The sequence below is a fragment of the Sturnira hondurensis genome, unplaced genomic scaffold, assembly GCF_014824575.4.
Source record: "Sturnira hondurensis isolate 20B ecotype Veracruz unplaced genomic scaffold, ASM1482457v3 Scaffold0011253, whole genome shotgun sequence".
Classification (NCBI taxonomy): Eukaryota; Metazoa; Chordata; class Mammalia; order Chiroptera; family Phyllostomidae; genus Sturnira; species Sturnira hondurensis.
The window spans coordinates 533,626-556,510 of record NW_028083884.1 but is presented as its reverse complement, the minus strand read 5'-3'; the positions used below and the strand labels follow the sequence as shown (position 1 = coordinate 556,510).

Genomic DNA, 22,885 nt, shown 5'->3' with positions numbered 1-22,885 from the left:
TTGCTAGATCCTGTGGTAGTTCTATTTCTAATTTCTGAAGACACCTCCACACTGTCGCAGATAAAAAGGGGGTACTGCAATCAATCTACGTGAAAGCAACCTCACACGGTGATCTGATCACAAACCACTAACTGGGCACAGGCCATGGCAAGGGGTTGCGTCCAGGGCCTACAGCTGCACTTGTGTCATAAAAGGCTCATCTTTGTCTTAAGCCCGCCCGTCCCATTGTTTTCTGCATCTAGATTAACACACCTTTAAAATGCATCCTTTCCAGACCCCTCAGAACAGCACAGAATCTTGTTAACCAGCCTGTGAGCCGATCCCCACCCTCCTTTCTCCCATCCTCCTGTAACCTTCCTTCTGTTCCCTGCTTAATTCCAAATGTGTAAAAAAAATTNGTACTGCAATCAATCTACATGAAAGCAACCTCACACGGTGATCTGATCACAAACCACTAACTGGGCACAGGCCATGGCAAGGGGTTGCGTCCAGGGCCTACAGCTGCACTTGTGTCATAAAAGGCTCATTTTTGTCTTAAGCCCGCCCGTCCCATTGTTTTCTGCATCTAGATTAACACACCTTTAAAATGCATCCTTTCCAGACCCCTCAGAACAGCACAGAATCTTGTTAACCAGCCTGTGAGCCGATCCCCACCCTCCTTTCTCCCATCCTCCTGTAACCTTCCTTCTGTTCCCTGCTTAATTCCAAATGTGTAAAAAAAATTACAAACTGTCGTTCTGGGAAGGATTTTTCTCACTCTGTTGAGATCTTGCTTCTAGGTGTATCCTCTGCTTAGCTTGAATAAACTCTAGTGAACTTCTTTTAAAAATTTTTCTATAGGTTTGAGCATTCTTACATCAACAATAGTAATGCAGTGGCACCTTGGTACCAGTTGCCGACTCGTTCTAGAACTTGTGCCAAACGAGGAAGCATTTTCTCTTGCTCTATCAAGTGCAACGAGTCCTAAGCACGTGCCAAGTGCTGAAACATTTTTTTCTCATCAAAACTCAACGAGTACAGGGTTTGACGCATTCTGAAGCTGGCGAATACTGAGATATGACTATATTAGACAAAATAGATTTTTAAACAAAAAACCCACCCTGGCTGGGTAGCTCAGCTGGTTAGAGCATCATCCCAGTGTGCCAAGGCTGCTGGTTCAATCTGCAGTCAGTGCACACACAAGAACCAACCAATGAATGTATCAATAAGACGCACCAATAAGATGCCTCTCTCTCCCCCTCCTTCCCTCCCTCCCTCCCCCTCTCTAAAATCAACAACAAAAAAAATAAAACAAAAAGTGCTACAAGAGATAAAAAATAACCCACAGAATGAAAAAATATTTGTAATCATATATAATAAGGAACTTGTATCTAGAATATATGTAAAGAACTCCTACAGCTCAATAATATAAAAACAAATAGCCCGTTTAAAAATGGACAAAGGACCATTGTCTCTTTAGGACAAAGGACCTAAAGAGACCCATCTCCAGAGAAGATACACAAATGGCCAGAAAGCACACGAAAAGACAATCAACGTCATACAATTCGAAAGCAGAAAGAGATCACACCCACTAGGATGGCTAAAACTAAAACTGAAAAATGAAAAAAAAACAAGTGTTTGTGAGGATGTGGGGAGAGGGGAGCCTGGAGTATTTCTGGGGAGAATGCAAAACGGCACAGCACTTTGGAAACCCGTCTGACAGCTCCTCAACAGGTCAACACAGTCACCACGCGGCCCAGCAATGCCACCGCAAGGTCTGCACCCAGGAGGAATGAAAACTCAAGTCCACATAAAAACTTGCACATAAATGTACACGGCAGAATTTTCCATAAAAGCAAAGAACAAAAACCCAGATGTCCACGAACAGATAAGTGGAGAAACAAAACGCAGAGTGTCGTCTATCCATACAATGAAATAAATACGAACTGGCGTATAAAGAATGACGTACTCACACATGCTACACCACGGGTGAACCCTGAAAACTTTCATGCTGCGTGAAAGACGCCAGTCAACAGCAGACAACATACTCTACGATTCTGTCTGCATTACGTGTGCAGATCAGGTAAATCTGGGGGCAGGAAGTGGGGCAGTGGTTGCCCAGAGCCGGGGCGGCTGGGGAAGTGAGGAGCAACCACTAGTGGGTGGGTGGTGAACACATTCTGCAGTTATAGCATTTGTAATGATATAATGTAACATTTATTATTATACATTACATAGTAATCCCCCGATATAGTCGTACAGCCCTGTGAGTAGACCGACAAACCACTGAACCGTACAGTTCGAATGGGTGAACTGTGTAGTATGTGAATTATATCTCAATGAAGCTGTAATAAAGAAAAAACAGCGAAGTCTTGACTTGCAAAGCCTTATTTCATGCCATTTCTTTGAAACCATATTCAGTGAGACGACAAATCAGCCCATATGAAAAACAACACTTCAAAAGCCTTTGAAAACTCCATGTCAATTCAGTTAGCTGTCAGGTACATAAAATGCACGACTGATCTAGAAGCCAAAGGATTTATCGAAGCCAAACACACTAACTTGTATGAAATCAAAGGAGCCTGCCGTCAAAAATGCTTTCAACAGCACACATTTTTGTATGCTATCTGACCATATAAAACGGATCCCTATGGTAAAATTATTTGGCCACAATTAATTATTCTTTATCCAAAATTATAATGGATAAAGAAATCCATTATATATCTCTATTTAAAAACAAGGACAAATCACACACCCAAGTTCAGAACTACTGGTGGAAGTAAATATAAATTAAAATGTATAGGAACTGCACTCAAAGGGAAACAAAAATCTGAACGGCTCACAACAAAATTTACCAGCACAGGCTTTTCATTCAGTGCTATCTCCGTCTTCCTTAAAAACACACATACCACTTTTAGAGCAGATTACTGCCCTACAACACACGTCGTTTAAATTACACAGAGTTGTACTATAATATAATATCGCGAAAATGTAACCCAGCACAACAAAAGACAAAGCCTCTCTCCAAGCCTCGCCGGACCTTGTGTCTGAGGACAGAAGGTGCCTGAGCCTTCTCCGGACGCCAACTGCCCGATGCTGCCTTCCGGCCGGGTCCACAGCATCACACACCCCGCCTGCCCGAAACAGAGTGCACTGTCAGGACCTCAGTGCGCACCTTCTCCTTCCTCTCGGACTTCTTACCCCAGATAACGCCACCACAATCTCCCTGGTCGCCCAAGCCAGAAATTCAAAGCACTGACCTGGGCCCTTCACGCTCCTCCATTTCCAACTCCCCAAACACCCCTCAGGTTGAACAGCAAATCGGGGTCAAGTGTACCTGCCCAGTAGCTGCCTTTTCCTCCTCCCACCACTGTCCACTGCAAGTTCCAGCTGACCTCACTGGGGAGAGGGGAGCCTGGAGTATTTCTGGGGAGAATGCAAAACGGCACAGCACTTTGGAAACCCGTCTGGCAGCTCCTCAACAGGTCAACACAGTCACCACGCGGCCCAGCAATGCCACCGCAAGGTCTGCACCCAGGAGGAATGAAAACACAAGTCCACATAAAAACTTGCACATAAATGTACACGGCAGAATTTGTACATGAGCACTCGAGGTCAGGACCCTGCTCCCCCTGAGCTCCTGGGCAGGGCATGCGCTCCCACGGCAGCCACCAGGAACAGGCCTTCTCACAGTTGCTGGCTACAACAGGGGACAACTCTGTGGTCAGAAACCCCTCTGGAGAGAAATTTACCTCTGACCCAGCAATCCGGAATCCTATAACAATCACATACCGAGAAAAGTAAAAGACAGTCTACACACAAGGGTCCTGCCCAATACACCACTACACAGGGGAAGGGTGGAAAGAGACAGACAAACGCCCATGACGGTCGACTGGAGAACCACAGCACCTCGACAAAGGAGCACTGTGAGCCAGGGAATGGAAGGACCACGATCCCCACTTGTGCTGTTCTGCAGTGGCCCCCAAGACATGAACAAGTCTGATACACTGCCTCTGCATCAGAAAGAGGGGAACGTGTGCACGTATAAGTGTGTGTGTGGGAGGGGACAGTGGTATGTACTATAAACCCTATATCCGAGACACAGAAACATATACACATACATATACACACAAAAGCAGAAAATGAGAGGAACATCTCTGTCACACACACAGATACCACACATATATTCACTCACATAGTATTTTCAAATAAATCAAAAGAAACAAAAGTAATTCCAAGATAGATCATGCAGTTTTTTTAAAAAATGCTACTGAAAGCATAAGAGAAATCCATTCTAAATTAAAAGACATTTACGAGAATATCAACCTTGCCCTGGCTGGTGTGGCTCAGTGGATTGAGCACCAGTCTACCAACCGAAGGGTCGCTGGTTCAATTCCCAGTCAGGGCACCATGTCTGGGCTGCGGGCCAGGTCCCCAGTTGGGGGTGCCCAAGAGGCAACCACACACTGATGTTCCTCTCTTTCTCCCTCCCTTCCCCTTTCTCTAAAAATAAATAAATAAAATCTTTTTAAAAGAAAGAGAATATCAACCGAATGTGATGTACAGATCTTATACGAATCCAGATTCAAGCAAATTGACTATAAAAAGACAGTTTTAAAAAAAATCGAACATGTACTGAATATTAAATGATCTGATTATTATTAATTTTGTTGAGTATGGTTATGGTATTATAGTTATACATTCTTTTTAATTTTTAACTTTTAATCTAGAGCAGATTTCCCTCTCTTTTTCTAAACAGGGTGTGTTTGTTTTACTTATGTATTTAAACAAACGAGGCCATTTGTCTTATAAAATTGCCCGGATGTCATTTTAATATATTCCTTTATCCTTCATATTCTTTGTGAACTGATCCTTTTAACTGTGAGCTTGTAGCTTCCAGTTCAATTTCTCCAGAACATCCCACAAGGGGCGCCTTACACTTCTCCTACACAGTCCTGCTGCTGAGAATGCCCTGGTTCCTTTCTGGCCGGATGATCCCATCAGAGTTGGCTGGGATGAGGAGTCCTTCAGGAAAGCCTCTGAAACCTCCGGTCCCACGCGGAACCGGCTTCCCGCACGCACTCAACAGCTACTGGAACAGCACCGAGCCCGCTCACCAGTCTGTCTCCCTAATCACACCGCGAACATCTCCAGCAATGAGCTAAGTCTGCAGGAACAGACTCCATGGAGGCCTGAAGCCTAAGGGGCTCAGTCCTGGACAAGCGACCTTTACTCAGTAAACACAGCAGACCACATCGGCCTGTTCTGGCCCAACTATTACACCCAGTGAGCAAGCGGGCACAAGGCCAGAATCCCCAGGGCGGTAGGAGGGAGTAATGTTCAGAGAGGAATCAGCCCCACCGAGAATATCAAAGGGAGCTTCTCCCACCTGACAGAATCCCTACTTTCCGCGAACACTCTCACCCACAGCTGCCTGTCCTAGTGGGGAACCTACAGGAGCGCTTCCAAATCAGGATGTGCACACGCATCACCTGGAGACGGGGTTCAGAATGCAAATTTGGGAGGTCTGGGGGGCACCTGAGACTCTGCACAGCGGAGGCTGTTGGTCTGCACACCACACTTGAACTAGCAAGGCTCTGGGAGACCAGAAGTCAGCCCTCTCTTAGGACAGGCATTAACTCCTGCCTTATTAATTAATCGTCACTTTTAAGTTAACACTTTCTGTCATTAAAAAAAGAAAAAATCAAAACTTTAATTCTTCTGCGTCTGTTGGTATCTTTCTCCTAATACATCACTGTCCCTCTGCGGCAACTACACAATCTCATTCTTCTGAGTATCTCTAGCTAAAAAAGAGGCCCTTATTAACTACTTGTTAAATGACGTGCTATAGACATCTGAAACTAATACAAAACACTGAATATAAACTGTAATTAAAAGTAACATTTAAATTTAAAAATAATGATGCTCTACCTAATCTCAACATAGTTATGCTTTCTGGCTCACTTCTCGGGATGTCAGTTTCCTGGTGTGTCCTTCCCATTTGACTGCCGCCTCCTGGAGGACAGAGACTCGTCCCTCGACCAGTGCACAGAGGCTGGCACTAAACGAGCACCCAGTGACGTCTGCTGACTCAGCCCGGTGACAACAGATAAAGTCACAGCCTTCAAGCTCCTGGACAGAACACTGAGCAAGAACACATCCTTTTTCTGGAGATCTAAAATGCTTACCTGTGTGACTTCTTTCATAAATACCAGCGATACACACTGAGAGCAGAGAGTGACATACGCCTCACTTAACAGATAAGAAAATTGGCATAGGAATGTTACATCATGCTTCTTCACAGACAATCTCATCAATACAGGAAAAAACGTTTAACGAAAGTACCTCAGTCTTCCCACACTCATCAGGCGAATCCTGGTGTATGGCCATTTGGTACTTGACATATAAAGAAAGTGACTGGCTGAAGGATGACTTGAACTCTGGGTCCTCAAAGGAGACAGGTACTAACCTCACCTTCAGAGCAAGGAAAATAGAAGCAAATGCTGTTGAAACATCTCTACCTGGTGACATGCTTCTGAAGGTGAGGCTAGAGTAAGATCTCCACAAATCCACTTCCAAAGCTCAGCACTGGAAGCTTCCACGGACAGAACTGACTCTGGGCCGAGCTGACCGGCACCGAGCCTATGCCACTAACTGTATACTAATATTTGTGAAATTTTAACTCATTGAGGTCAAGACAACGTATCTTTCTCATCTTATTTTTTCTCTAACCACCTATCATAGTTTTCTGCACTAATATTTGTGAAATTTTAACTCATTGAGGCCAAGACAACGTATCTTTCTCTCATTTTGCTTTTTTCTCTAACCACCTATCATAGTTTTCTGCGCAACCTCGGGTCAACACTGTCGCTAAGGTGACGGCCACTACCTCTGTCACCACGACAGAGTAAGTGAATCCAGCTCTTTTATCCTTCCAGATTTTCCCTGGGTAATTTGATTTATAAAATTACAAGCAAATGAAGACTTCTGTTAAAATTTCTACCTTCTTTTTCCAGTTCCACTCAGTTGAACATCAACAGAGTAAACTGGCCGTTATGAACCCTTTCTACACGGACTAAATAGGGATAAAGCATATTAACCATGTTGTGCAAAGTATGCCTGCTATAAAAATATAAATATAAAGCCTTTTGCATTTTTCTCATTAATATTTGTACTCAGGGCTCTATTCCTTTTAGATAAAGACATCTAAACATACTGACTATAAATAAAGATAACTGATTTGATGTGTTACTTTTCCACTCTGAAATTACACATGATTGGCATTTAATCATGGCACTAGGTAAAACTTGCACTTCCAGAATGTCCATAAATCCAGGCCTATCTCTGGGCAGATATGCTGCAAACTGAATATAAATAAAATGTACCACAGGTAAACCCAGAATTCACACAGTGATATCAAGTGGAAGGAAAAGTTCCGCTTGCACAGAAAATTACACTTGGCCTGCTGACCTGGCTTATAGTTGGTTTATCAGGTGGTTGGTTGTGAATAACCATCTGGTAACGTTTATAGACCTGGTAGGACTCCAGCATTGTGGCTTTGAACTGAGAACTTGGTGGAGATGATCTCACCAGCCTCACCTTCAGAAGGAGTTAAAAAACAATGTTTGTTAATTCATTTGTTTATCCCATGACTATGCATTAAGTTACTCCCATCCAAAAAGAACCAAATGTTTTAAATACAAATATTAAAGCATAAACATAGTATTTTAACATCAAAAATCAACAGACAGTAAATAAATCTGAAAAGTTATTTCTCCAACATACAGACTCATTAAGAAGGCAGAGGTGCTGTCTAAATTCAAGACCAGTTAGAGTCTATGACCAAATTATGAAAGCCCACCTCTACTGCAAAGGGACAGAACACTCTGGTACTCCAATACAAATACAAATAAATACTCTTTAATCTCAGCTGTATGCAACTCACCTTTAGTAAATCGGTCAGAAAGACTAAAAATGTGACTATACTTCTTTGGACACTCTTTCATGAATTCTTGCTAACACTACACAACCTTTTTATTAACTCTAAAAGACAAAGTGTTCCTATGTCATAGCATAGTTAAGAATGAAGTCTCTAAAGTCACATTTCCTTTCCCCAGATCTTAATGTCACCACCTTGGTCAAGAGTATAAACTGCCCTTTCTGTGCCTTAGTTTACCCACGTGTAAAATGAGGCAAACAGTAACCGCAGACAGTAATGGCTAACGTCCGACACGAACTATTTACTAACCAGTTAAAAGGCGTTAGCACATTAGGGCAGTAAACCAGAAAATCAACAGCCCTAATGGAAAACTTTCCCCATGCACCTTGAGAAGAAACTTCTGTGAGGAAAGACTGACCCCCAGTGGACGACAAGCCTGGACCTGCCCAGGGGGTCACTACAGAGCTGCCGGCTGCAGACGTGCGGTGTTGGGTGTGCGGGGTGCCCTGACCACACTGCTACTTACGACCAAAAGACAAAGGACTCCTCCTAAAATGTTTTAGATCGCATGCTGATTCCCTTTACAATTTGGGAAGGAGAAAGTCAGCAGCAAAGAGCAGCCAAGGAATTATCCTAGCCAAAGCTGGTAACATTTGTGTCTGATGATACATATTGCCCTAAGGTTCAGACGGGGTCCAAGTTAACTTTTAATATCAAATCTTTAGTGATAAGTGATGTTCTCAGATGATAGTGAGCTACATGACCAGTTGCTAATCATGTATGAGAATATGATAATATCATCATGGCTCATGTTTTAGAAAAAATACAAATGAATACTGAAAAACCTAGACTTAATCTGGAATGTAAATCAATTTGGAAAAAATAATAGGAACACTCTAAAACTAGTCACACTGAGCTAAATTTGGTTTGGAGGAAACTGACGAATTTATGAAAGTGGTACGATTGGGCACACTGCAGTTAACTGCAGACTGCTGGCTCACGTATTACTGTTACCTACTACTCAGATCAAGGTCAGAACATTAGAGGAACTAAATGGTGATTTGCCCAGCATTCTCTTTCACTATCTAAACCAAAGCTGCCAAAAGTAAAATTTATAGTACTTTTCCTTTTTCACTTTACTAAATTTCAATCAAGGGAAACGAAAAGTCAGAGTACTTTACACATCGTAATAAAACTGGAGTTGCTTTTGCAACTTTAGTCAAACTGCCTATTTTTTTCCTCTTAAAAGGAAGTTTCTCTCAAGTGGCAGTTGACTCAGTAAATACAAATGTTACTCCATCCCAATTAACTTTAATTTCCCATTGATCAAACAGCAACCTGTCAACAGATTAATATAACCTCAAATGAAAACACACAAGGTACTCGACAAAAAAACAATAAAACCAAAAAATTATATATTCTTCAAAGTACCTCTAATTTATGTGATGCATTCTCAGGTAAAGATCCGAAAAGTAAATCTTCGAGTGCTTTGGGCTGGTTGGATTTAGCCTCCGGTGGGAATAAGGGCGGTGGTTCCTGCTGAGCCTGCAAACCCTCACGCTCGCCTGCTGGGTTCTGCTGCATGAGTTTCAACCTCTTCCTCTCTTTCCGGATTTCCTTTGCTTTCCGACACGGGGGCTTGCTCAAATCTGCCCCCTTGCCTAAAAAGAATTTCAAAACATTGGCTCTATCACATTTGGCTCTGGAAATCGTTTTTCAAAAGTCTCAAAGATTCTACCAAGTCCACACAGTCCCAACGGTTAGGTGAGCTTTGGGGTAGACGCTGCGGGAGCATCCAACTCACCGCCCACGAGCCGCCCGCAGCCCAGGATGGCTGTGAAAGCTGCCCAACACCAAGCTGTAAATTTACTTAAACATTATGGGATATTTTTGTGATTACGTGTCACAGTGTATTTACTGTGTGGCCCAGAGACGCCACAGGTTGGACATCCCTGCGGGGATCCTGGCATGGAGCTCTAGTTGACCTTAAAATTCTACCTTAGAAGCAGCAACTGCCAAAGAAAGTAAATAGGCACAGAACTTTTCGGGCAGCTATGATTATTTAAATGTCACCTCTTAAAAATATTTGTCTGTTCTCTGCCTTTGTAAGTAGAAAGAACATAGTCAAACACCTTCACTCAGGACACTGCTGACTCCGGCCGCAGTCTGGAAGCACTGGCGACACTGACACACGCTCGGCAACCGGTGTCAACGAGTGCCGATCCCAGGACACCCTGGAGCAGGTCTGCCAGTGAAAGACCACCCTTGGGTGTCTCTCCATCTGACTGAGGAGTCACATATTAGTTAGCTCTGATTAAGCACAAGTTCTGTTTTAACCAGCCTTGTTAAAATATAAAAATTTTAGCCAGCCAGAGTGGCTCAGTAGGTTGGAGTGCCGTCCCGCGCACCAAGGACTGTGGGTTCAATGATATCGCCAGGGCACATGCCTGGATTACAGGTTCGGCCCCCAGGTGGGGTGTGTACAAGAGGCAACCAATCAATGTTTCTCTCACATCGATGTTTCTCTCTGGAATCAATATGTATCTTAAAATTTTTATACACCAAATATTTTAGCAAGTACCCTTTATAATCTATTAACTCATCCTCAAGGAAGCTATCCTAAAAAAATCCTAAGAGATACAGGCAAATAACATAAATGAAAACTTCAAAGTAACCTAAATGCCCAAATATAGAATAACTACACAATCTTAAAAATAACTAACAGAATATTATAGTCATTAAAAATGCTTTACAAATGTTAGGGGATTTGTCATTACACAATATTAAAAATAATTCATTAAGTATGACCCTGTCTGGTGTAGCTCAGTGGATTGAGCACGGACCTGTGAACCACACCATCGCATTTCGATTCCCAGTCAGGGCACATGCCTGGGTTGCAGGCTAGTTCCCAGCAGGGGACTCACGAGAGGCAACCATACATTGATATTTCTCTCCTTCTCTCCTTCCCTTCCCCTCTAAAGATGGATAAATAAAATCTTTAAAAAAATAATAATAATAATCCGTTATGTATGAATATATACATTTAAAATATATCTCCTGAAAACACACCCACCACCCATGAAGTAGCCTAACCCATCCTCAAATAAATAAACTGAACCCAAACCTGATTAAGATATACCCCCCAAAAAAGCAAAAAAAAACCCAAAACCCAAAAAAACAATTTAATCCCGAATCTGATCAAGGGCCTAGACCAACTGTCAATTTCCTGGCAGGCAGCGAGCGTGTTCAGCTGCACGGTTCCGGGCACGGGCAGAGAACCGCAGCACCAATGATCCAAAAGGAATAGCCCAGTTTCTGTAGCAAACCACTGCAAATGAGAAAGCGGGGGCTGATGTACACAAACGCTCACAAACTGGAAATCTAAACACTGAACCGTCAGTAGCAGTAGGGCATTTTATTTTGGTGTGACAGTATGGTGAATGTGTTTTAAAGTTTTCATCTGGTAGAGACGCATTCTGGAAGATAAGAAAATAAACTGTCTGGAATTTGCTTCACTAGAAAACTGGAAGGGAGCCCTGGCTGGTGTAGCTCAGTGGATTGAGCACGGGCCTGCGAACCAGAGGATCGCGGTTCAATTCCCAGTCAGGGCACATGCCTGGGTTGCAGGCCAGTTCCAGGCAGGGGACACACGATACATTGTGTGTCCTCGGCAGAGGCAACCACACATTGATATTTCTCTCCCTCTCTCCTTCCCTTCCCCTCTAAAGATAAATAAATAAAATATTATAAAAAAAACAGAAAAGAAAAATGGAAGGGGAACCAGACATGAGCACAGATGAAACGAGAGTGGCCATGGGGAGTTCATGAATATTTCAAGCGAGGGGAGGGTATGCGGGAGTTCATTTTGACATTCAGTCCATATGGGTCTGTTTGGAATTCTTCACAATAGACTTTTAGATCTGACACACGATAATTTTACAATAAAATACTAAAAATAAAAGAACTAACCCTATCACTCAAGGGAGTAAAAGTTGAAAAACATCATGTAAATCATTCAAAATATTTTTTTGGATTATGCTTGCTATTAGGATGAAATCTCAGAATAACATCAATGTAAATGCCATGAAAGTCTTACATAAAAAAACCATTCAATAAAAACACAAAGTTTTCTGTGCTTTTTATACATGTAACAAATAAAAACTAAAATAAAAACATGTTTTTAAAAAAGTGTGATCTGACCACCTAAATCCAGGTAATAAGTTGTACAAAAGAGACCTTAAATGTCACAGATTTCGTGCGTAAGTCCCATTTCTGGCCGGCGAGCACACCCACAGGCGCTCTCTCCAGGGCCGACAAGAGTGTCCCGCAGGACCCGAACAGGCCCGATTCTGAACTTTCATTACCTGGCTTTGGAGCTGTGGGCACTGCAACAGAATGCGCCGGCTCCCCAGAGCCCAGCTTCACTCTTTTATCTTGTGACTGAATTAATTCACGAGATTCTGCTTTCTTTGCGCTTTTGCCTTTCTTCTCTTCTCTCTCTAAGCTCTCTTTGAGGTTATCACCGAGCTTCCTAAGGCCGCACTGTACATCCAATTTATTTATTAATGCAATGTCACCAGCGACGGTGTCCTCCATCAGGGGCTCCATAGGCTCACCTACAAATCAGAAGAAATCAAAGTCCATCAGCCAGACACAGTTAAGATACATAAAGGAAAAACATGTCCCTTCTATCCAACGTGACAGAAACTACGGTGTGTCTATCAAATCTCTTCTTGTGACTTCCAAAGTCGCAGAGCTGCAGTTAAGACTGTGGCACCCGAGCCGTGGAAGGGACTGCCAGTCCCTTTGCAAGTTGTGGCCAAGCTCCCACTAATAAAATGTAACCAAACCGATAGGTCTAATTTTGCCTCGCTTGCTTTAAAAGAAATTTGTGACCCTGAACTTCCAACCTTTCCCCTCCCCAATGGCTAGCGGAGTAAAAACCAGAGCAACCCTGGAAATCCCATGAAGAAAGTCCCAGAATGGCCAACCTGGAACACGCACACTGGGCGGCTGTGGAAGGGACAGACGTCTACCATCTGTTTAGTCACAGCAGTCACATCTGTTTAGTTTGCTGTCGCTTTGTTAGTTATCTGGGCCTTTATCCTACTGAGTGCGTCACTCCTATTAAGTAAGTTGTAGACATAGGTAATTCAGGAGACTATGTAAGTCAGATAAAGAACCAAACATAAAAGCTACATAAAAAGACAGGCAACCATCAATTACACATGGACAGCATCCTCTAAGCTTATCTGAATATTAATTTTTGAAACTCAGAATGTGATTCCCAGCCAATGGAAATCTTATATTGACTACTGAACAAAAGCTATTTGACCTTCACGATTATACACTGACAGTGCTAATCAGAGCTGCAGCAAAATTCTGATGTTCCCCAAGTGCCACCTGCCCCTGCACCTCCATGTCCCCGAGCCTCCTGGCCTTTCTGTCATCCCAGCTCTGCCGAGTCTGCTCCACGCTGTTCTGAATCCCGCTGCATTAAGGACAGGGCAAAGAAACCACCTGTCTTGCAGGCTGCTGTCTCCACAGTGCTTAAAACCGGGCCTGGCATCCTCGGCACTCAGAGCACACTGGGGAAAGCTTTAACAGCTCAGGCTGGGCTGGGAGGCTCCCAGGACTAGGCATTTCCTACGGCAGCGGTGAGCAAGAGCTCAAAGAACGGGCAGCATTCCCAATTCTTGTTATGTATTTAGGCACTGCTTTTGAGTTTGGGGTTTTTTTTAAGTAATAAAACTGAAGATGCAAAATATCTGTGCCCACAGTTAATTAAATGTTACTAACTGTCTTTTAGGGAATTCACTTACAATTCAAAATTTACCAGACAAGTAAGAAACAGAGTTTCGGGCAATGTAATTCCCTTAAGTAAGTCTTACTCAAACAAAAAATCTGGGCTTTACTCAACAGTGACAGTGACAGTGACAGTGACGGTGACGGTGCAGTCTTCCGTAAGCTGCATCTGCGCACCCGTGTCTCCAGAGATGACACCATTTTCCATTTACTTCGTACGGCGCTAATGCAACCAAGTAGGGTAAGAGCTGTCAAAGGCATTGTGAAAACTAAAATCTGGATGAACTCCAGGGTATTCCATCTTAAAAATAATCCTAAAACTTCTTCCTAAGCTAGACTCGCCCTAGCATACGTTCCCCATCTCCCTGATTTGGGGCCAGTGGTAACAGCAACAGCATCCTCCTCCTCATCATAGTGACCTCGGTACCTGACTGGAGTAAGGACCCCCTTTCCCCTACCTAACTTAAGAAAGGACTGAAAGTGAGAAACTTGAAAAGAGTTTACATTTGAAAACCCTGGCTGGTAGCTCAGTTGGTTAAGAACACTGTCCTGATGCTCCAAGGTTGTGGGTTCGATCCCAGCCAGGGCACATACAAGAATCAATCAGTGGATGGCATAAATGAATGGAACAAATCAATGATGTTTCTTTCTTTCTGTCTCTCTCTACGTGAAATCAATCAATCAATTAAAAAATTCTGAATAAGTAGCTTTTAGACACCTATTTCACTTACCCTCACAATTTCCTTTGGAAATCTCCCCTTTAGCCAGAAATTTCAACATTTTTTTCAAAACCTTCTTGTGAGATTTTGATGGCTGGAACTGTAAAGGTCGGCACCTAGAAGAGCAAAATAAATTAGAAAGGTGAACCCAAGCTTTAAAACAACAAACCAGCTATGGACAGTATCCAGTGCAGTAGGGCAAGGCTCATGCTGGAGATTTATGCCTGGACAAGGACAGGGCTTAATGTACTCACCCCAAATCTCCCTAAAACTAGTCAAGGAATAGAAAAAAAGGAAGCCACAAACCACTAGGAAAAAGAGAATGGAGAGATGCTGGAAGCTGGAAAGCAGATGAACAAATGCCAACTGACTTAGCAGACCAAACAGTAGAATCCCAAACCAACAGTGACAGAAGCCAGACACCCGATTTTCTCTGCGTTACCCCTAAAAGACTTGGAGACTGGCGGTACATAAACACCCCAGGGATGTGCAAGAAGGTGGGTCTAAAGCCAGGAAGATCCCCTGAAAGTCCCTTTTGAAAGTAGTTAGACGTCAGATGCCCTCCCCCACTCTACACAGCTGATTTCCTATACAACCCAGAAAAAAACTGCAGTTTTAGGAAAGAGTAAAAAAAACAGGGCCTCTTGCATGAGGGATACAGCTGAAAGCTATGGAGCTGTACTGGAAACAGGAAGCTTAAATCAAAGTCTACGACGTACTGGATGCTGAGACCTGAGACCCATTTCCCCAACCCAGCCCGCAGCACCAGCAGGGCACATACGAAAATCAAGCAATGAATGCCAGGCTGCACAGAAGAGCAAATCAATGTTTCTCTCTCTCTTGTTCTCTCTCTCATATACAGACACACACACATCAATTAAAAAAATTAAAAACAATTTATCAGAAACCACACTCTGCATGTGACAAGCACCTAATAAATTACAGATGCTTTGTGTTTTTCTTTAACCCACTGAACTGGCCTTTTCTGGTTACCATTCCCAGGGTTCAGGCCAGTCAACTTCCGACTTACTTGACAGAATCCTAGCCGTGCCCCAGTAATAAAAATTGCTACCTGAAGGAAAGTGGCTTCTGCCTTTGAAGACGTCACTGCTCCACAACCACGTAGGTTGAAAGGGCCCAGAATGGCTACTCTGTCACGTTATTCCTTGTGTAATAAATGAGACGCTGCCGGCAAACCAGACAGACACCCACCTTACTCTTTACTGTCTCAGGTCTGAGATCAGTTAGAGAAAGGACCCTTAACCAGGAGTCAGTGGAACTTTTGGGGCATCTGTGATCCTTCCAAATGTGCTCCCTCCCTTGTTTGATTTGGTTGCATGGAGGGCCTGTAACTTCATCAAATTCTCAAACAGTGCACAAAAAAGTAAGTGCAGCTAAGAGAGAGGCTGTGAGGACCAGTCAGAAAGGGCTGGATACAACCATTTGCTTTTATTTAAAGGACTCCTCGTATATACACATGACTACAGGGGACGAACACTTCACACTGTTAATGTCCTCCCCCCATTTTGTACAAGGAAAGAGAAGGGGAGAGGAAGACAATGACGGAGAAGAGGAGGAGGGCTTTATAATCAAAGAAGGGGGAAAATCTTTCCCAGTCAGGGTGGGATAAAGGGGGCAAAGGTAAACCCAAAAGATTATGAACAATCAATCAAATGCTTTGTAGGAAAACAAGGGTTTTTAGTCTAAGTTTTCTGATGAAGAAAAGTGGACCCCAAATGCACGGGGTGGATCGCAGCCCCCTCCAGAATCCCACAGCACTGCTTTTTTGTGCGCTGTTTTCAGAATTTGATGAGTCACAGGCCCTCCCGGCAACCAAATCAAGCCAGGGAGGGGGCACATTTAGAAGGATCACAGATGCCTCAAAAGGTCCACTGACTCCTGGTTAAGCACTGTGTCAAAAAATACAGTAAAGCAAGGGAAGCCCTGAGCTGAAACCTATAAAAATTTGGGATCTAAAAGTACTTTCAGCCCTGGCTGGTGTGGCTTAGTGGATTGAGCGTCGGCCTGTGAACCAAGAGGCTGCTGGTTTGGTGCCCCATTGAGGCATGTGCCTGGGCTGAGGGCCAGGTGCCCAGTCGGGGACGTGCAAGAAACAACCAGTCGGTATTTCCTTCACACATCCACGCTCTCTCCCTCTTTTTCCCTCCCTTCCCCTGTGTCTAAGAGTAAATAAATAAATAAAATCTTTAAAAATTAATAATAATTCCTGTATTTACCAATATTTTCCAACTATTTCATGGTATCATTGCCTAGCATGCCAAATAAAGAGGTATTTTTTCATATTTATATATGAACCAATTAAACATTAATAAAAACTATTGATCAGCACGTGAATGCAGCATCAGTATGTACAAAAGCCGTAACTCACTTGCTTTTGCATATAACGAATGTCGCCTAGAATGAAAATTAACATTTAAAACAAGTAAGATTCTATTAAAAAATTATACACAACTGTCATATTATAGAGCTCCCTTCTAGCAATCAAAACTCTTACCACATGCCCTGACTGGTGTGGCTCAGTTGGATTCGCATCGACCCACTAAGTCGGAGGTAGGCAGTTCGATCCTCAGTCAGGGCACAAGCCTAGGTTGTAGGTTTGGTCCCAGGTCAGGGCACGTATTAGAGGCAATCAATTGATGTTTCTCTCTCGCATCAATGTTTCTTCTCTTCCTTTCTGTCTTCCCTCCCTTCCTCTCTCTCTAAAAATAAATAAATAAAATCTAGAAAAAACTCTTACCTTATTGTGTACTGAGGACAACATGTTTCATTCATCACAGGCTTGTACACATACTTCCCACTTCTGAAATTATAAAATAGGTTTGTTAATTTCTTACACATTTCTCATATATGCCAAAGTAGATTAGTACAGAAGCACGAACTTAACTAGGGTAACAATCTAATCAACAGTATAAAAACGCCTTTAGGTTTAGTCACTCTTCCTAAGCACAGGAACCCCGCCCCATGCGCAGACTGAGGACCAGAGGCCAGCTCTTTCTCCACCTTCGCCTGCGCACTCCGAGGCCAATGACCTCAGTGGCCTTCCCGCCAGCATCTGCGATCCTGTCTGTGCTGGCCCTACCACCGCAGCCCTAAATGCCATGGGCAGAGAGAGCTGCCCAGAATGCTGCAGGGCGCTGTACACTGCCGCCTATGGCCCCCACACTTGGGGTTCCATGCGAAACAGCACAAAGTACCCCCAGGCCAACCTGCTCCTTTCATACTTCTGGATCTCAGTTCATGGCAGAACCATGACATCGTGAGCTGAATTCTGTTGCCCAAATTCATGCTGAAACCGCAATGCCCAGCCCCTCAGATTATGACTGCATGTGAAGGTATGGCCTTTAAGGAGGTGACTGGGTTAAAACGAAGCTGTTAAGATGAGCCCTAATCCGATCTGATGTGTGTCCTTGTAAGAAGAGGAAACTGGAAACACGAAGAGACACCACATGGCCCCAGGGATGCGCACCCCAAAGGAAAGGACCGTGCGAGGACACCTCGAGAAGGCAGCGCGTGCAGGCCAAGGAGGGAGGCCTCAGAAGAGACTGAAGCTCTGGACCACCTGATTGCAGACTTCCAGCCTCCAGGACGGTGAAAGAACAAACCTTTGTTGTCCAAGCCGCCCCATCTGTGCAACTGTTACGGCAGCCCAAACAAGCACGAGTCCAGTCCCCGAGCCAGGAACCTAGGGCTCCTCTTAGACTCCTACCTCTAAAGCAGCTCTGTGTCCTATCAGCAAGCCTCCACCTCCAAAATTCATCTGAAACCTGCCCCCTCCTAGCTATCGCCACTGCCACTGATGGTCGCGCCAGTCCTCACCACCTCGAGTCCCAACACCACGACCATCACTGGCAGCCGTCTGCCGCCCCCTCAAACCCTCCTCTGCTGGGCTGCGATGATCTCCAAGGCACAAATTCCATCCCACTGCTTTGTGACACAAAAGCCTTCGGTGGCTCCCCTCTGCCTTTAAAAATGTTTCTTATCGTGGCATAGGCAGTCCTTCAGCACAGGACCTACGGCTACTTCTGGAGCTCGCTGTTGAGTTTAAGGCAAGTTGGGAAGTTTCACCTGCTGTGCTTAATCCTACGTCTCCCGGAGACCACTGGTACAGGGCACTTAACGCTACTGATACTACCTATATAAGGAACTTCACCTAATAGTCCATAGTTGCTTTAAAATCACCTACATAATAACTACCAGAAAATTCTTAGCCATCAAAGGCAAGGTGTGGACCTTAATGGAATCCTGATTCAAATAAACCAACTGTTTAAAAAAAAGGCAATACTATATGATTTCACTCACACATGGAATCTAATGAACAAACTGAACTAACAGCAACTGGAGACAGACTGACAGACAGACAGCAGGCTGACAGCTCTGGGCAGGGGCGGGTCGAGCAAAATGAGAAAGAACTGATGGACACACACAACAGGGTGGTGACTGTAGTGGGTGGGGAATGGGTGGGGGTGTCAGGGGGGATAAGGGGGATAAACGATGATAGAAAAAATACAATAAAAAAATATTAAAATCATTAAAAAGGCATTTTGAGATGAGCAGAAAATCTAATCAAAATTAAGTAAGAGATGGCGTCAAAAAACTATTACTTTGGTGTAATACAATAAATGGTATTGTGGGAGGTTATAAAAGAATAAACAACTCTTTCTTAGAAACACATATCTATTTATAGGTATACTGATATGACACCTGAAATTTGCTTTAAATTATTTGGGGGCGGGGAAGAGGAGGAGTGTCTTGGTCCACCTGGGCTGCCATCCCGGAGTACCACAGACTAAGTGGCTTCTACACAACAGAAGTTTACTCCTCACCATTCTGGAGGCTGGAAGGCCCAAGGTCAAGGCACCAGCAGGTTCAGTGTCTCGTGAAGACAAGCTTCCTGGTTCCTCTTTTCATTGTGTCCTCACAGGGCAGAAGGGGCAAGGGCACTAATCCCATTCTTGACGGCTCCACCTTACCACTTCATCAGTCCCCAAACCCCCCTCCAAACACCACCATAAATGGGAGTTTGGGTTTAACCCATAAACTTTGGTGGGACACAAACATTCAGCCCAGTGCACGGAGCAAGAGGAATGGATGAAACAAGACTGGCAAAATGTTAACTGTTGAAGTTTGGTGACAGGTACATGAGATTCGTTATAATGTACTACCTGTGTTTGTGCATATTTAAATTTTTCCTAATAAAGATCCTTAAAAGAGAAAAAATTATTACACAAAATAATAAAAAATTTCTTAAACCTTTTTACAACAACAGGAAAACACTTTAAAGGCAAACAGTATTTTTTTTTCAATTATAAGAAGAACCTGAGTAATCACAGAAGCCATCTTTGCTCTAAGGAGCTTTACCTTCGCCATCCACGGTCTATGAGATCCTGATAGTCCTGTACTGTCATGGAATGTGCCCACATGCCTGAAAAAATAAGTAACATGTCAAGGACAGCAGGCTGAACTTCTTACTTTTTTAAATTCAAAGCAGTCATTTTTTAATGTACACACAGAAGGAAAAAAATCTAACTCACACTGGAGGAAAAGTATAAAGTTTGCATACTTTCTACTTGTTGGTTTGACAATACATAGCAAATGAAAAATATGACCTATCACCTTAATTTTTAAAAAAAACACCCACACATCAAAGTCATTACACTGAATTCAAGATTAGTCAAGAGTCGCCATGACATCATAAATGTAGGTCCTCACTGCAACCAGATTATATTAGACCTTTAAACATAATAATACCCCCAATAAATTATTAAACTAGTCTCTTCGGGAAAGTTAGAAAATGTTTTCTTGTGCATATACATTTCTTGATTTTCATATATATCTACTGTATAGTCTTGAACATCAAAAAAAGGACAAAAGTATACAGCCATAACCTTCTTAGGTATAAAACTAAAAATGACCCAAATGCCTAGGAAAAGGTGATTAGAGGTTCTGTGTGTGTCATCAATATGATGAAATAATTCTGCAATCATAAAAAAAATGAAGACAGTAAAAAGACATTGAAAGGCATACTTGAATTAATGTTAAGAGAAACAAGAATTTTTCTCCTGTAAAGAGTAAACAACATCAAAGACACGGGCAAGCCTGGTGAGTAGGACGCAGTGAGAAATGCTCGGGCATGAGAGGATTAACACTGACAGTTGGTTCACTCTGCGAGCTTGATTTCACCACCTGTAACACAGGAATAAGAAAACCGACCTACCCACTAGGTGGGGTGTTCTATCATAAAAATTATTAAAATCGGGATAAAATTTTAGTGATCTCTTTAGGTAACTAAAGGGTCAAAAGCAGGTTTCTTCCACAAGACTTTAAATACTGAACGTCTACATTAACCAATTTTATCCTAGTAAAATTACTAGAATAATTAAAAATCTATTTAACTGTTAATTTTAGACATTTAACATAACCTATTTATCACATACATATTACAGTTGCAATACTGAAAAAGGGAGGAATCCACTGAATACCCTAAGGCCTAACAACATCACCATTTGTTGTCTTTGCAGGGTTTCTTCTCTCCCAGAGGTGGATCACGTCACCTTATTTGCATCCTGTTTATTTTTTCCGTTTAACGCTACATTCTAAACATCTTCCCACTTAGCTCATCATCTTCATAATCCTCACTCATAAAGATTTCATTATGTCACATTCTCCCTCAGAAGCAGTGCTTAATAAACACTTTTAATTAATTACTAAATGGACACACTCTAATCACCCAAATCATTCCCCTACTGTAGGGCATTTATATTGTTTTCAAAATGGGAACTACCTAAACTTGTATCTTCGTGGACAGCCCACTTTCCACAATACTGGATTGTTCCTTAAAACAGGAGATTCTGCATTTGCCAATGCATGCCATTGCGGGAAATAAACACCATGTCTTGTTTACAAACAACACATCTTTCCGAAAGAAACCTAAATCAGGAGAGGAAAGGAAAAAAAGCAACTGCAGGCTGGCTTTGCGTCGTCATCGTGATGGGTGGAGAACTGACCTGGCATATAAGCGCCTGGTAAATATTTCAAACACATCAGTACAAACCGGTTCCCTCGCCAGCAGCGCCTACGGTCACCAGTTTCTTGTACCTTCATGCGGAGACCATTTTATTCACGGATGCCCAAGCACACGTGTGCACATACACCGTTTTTTACATAAATAGCACCACCGAGTACTCCCTGGCCCAACTACTGGGGATCCTTCCTACATCATCGACAGAGTTACAGGACAGCCCTAGCCGTAACTGACGGCACTATAGGGCTCCCTCGCACACATGTCATCGTCTATTTACGCGTCATTGGGGATGGGTGTCTGTTTCCACACTTGGCTGCTGCGAGACAGTCACTATCTCGCACGTCCGAGCACCCGAGTGAAGAATATGCACGTAGAAGCTTACCTGCTCCATCAGGTGAAGTCTGTTTTTACGTAATGCTGACAGCCACGGGGTAGCTGCGTTCCGCACTCCCTCCACCAGAGAGGGACTGGGCTGGGGCTCCAGCCGCCGTGGGTCCCTCGAGCCGGTGGCCCAAGCCGGGGAGCGGCGACCCCCGAGGACGCCCTTCAGCCGCGGAGCCCCCGCGGCCTCGGCGCCCTCCCCTTGCCCACCCGCCGGCCCGCTCACCATTGGAGCGACTTCCCGACTCGTTCTTGCAATAACCACAGCGGTAAAAGCCATCGCCCTGAAAATACTCCACGATGCTGGACGAAAGAGCTGTACAGGAAGCCATGACCCCGGCTCTCCCGACGCGGCGCACCCAAGCCCAACGCCGCCGCCGCCGCCGCCACCCCACAATGCACCGCGCCGCCCAGAGCCCGGGAGGCGCCCTCGAAGCCGCGCGGCGGCCCGCAAGCCGGGCCTCGCCGCAGTCCCACGGTGATGACGCCGCCCGCGCCATTTTGGTCCTGGGCAGCCTTTGCCTATTTCAGTTCCTTCTCGGAGAGGAACGGCCATCTTCGGTGAGGGTGAGGGTGAGGCTGACAGGCGGAGCGTGAAAGGAAACGGTCTGGGAAGAAACGAGTGGGAGAGGGAAGCGGGAGTGGGAGACCCGGACCCGAGTGCTCCGCCGCGAGGGGCTGGCGCGGGGCACAGAGGGCTGGGCGGGTGTTGGACGCGAGGCGGCCGCGCCAGTTCGGTCGACGGAGACACTCACCGCAGGACGCTTTGCCCTCCTGCGAGTCGCAGTAGCCGCAGTGGTAGCCGGCCTTGAGTCCCTTGTACTCCACCACGGAGGCCATGGCCGCCGCAAGGCTCTACACGGGCGGGCCACGCCTCTCGGCGCCCCGGGGCCGACCTCGGCGGAGCGCGGGGGCCCGCGACGGGGAGGAGAGGAGAACGAGGTCCGGCGGTGCTTCCTGAGCTCCAGCCAGGCCCCTGGAGCGCCTCCTCCGGTCCAGTCCAGTCCCTTTTGGGGTCGG

General features: G+C 44.3%; 1 protein-coding gene across 10 annotated transcripts in view; it reads right to left on the bottom strand.

Annotated features, from left to right (window-relative positions):
- The window catches only part of ATE1 (arginyltransferase 1), a 129,862-nt gene extending 107,083 nt beyond the window's left edge, over nt 1-22,779 (bottom strand). For 2 of the 10 annotated variants that reach the window (XM_037059606.1, XM_037059613.1), the window contains exons 1-8: nt 22,092-22,274; nt 19,822-19,885; nt 17,201-17,263; nt 14,455-14,558; nt 12,283-12,534; nt 9,350-9,579; nt 7,450-7,578; nt 6,325-6,453 (exon numbers count right to left, since the gene is read on the bottom strand). In XM_037059606.1, the coding sequence (XP_036915501.1) occupies nt 6,325-6,453; nt 7,450-7,578; nt 9,350-9,579; nt 12,283-12,534; nt 14,455-14,558; nt 17,201-17,263; nt 19,822-19,885; nt 22,092-22,197 (1,077 nt within the window). In that variant the 5' untranslated portion in view covers nt 22,198-22,274. Of the gene's footprint in view, nt 1-6,324; nt 6,454-7,449; nt 7,579-9,349; nt 9,580-12,282; nt 12,535-14,454; nt 14,559-17,200; nt 17,264-19,821; nt 19,886-22,091; nt 22,276-22,620 lie in introns of those variants that run through there. The other 8 variants (XM_037059614.1, XM_037059605.1, XM_037059616.1 and 5 more) reach the window with 8 other exon arrangements.
- Between the last annotated feature and the right edge of the window lie 106 nt (nt 22,780-22,885).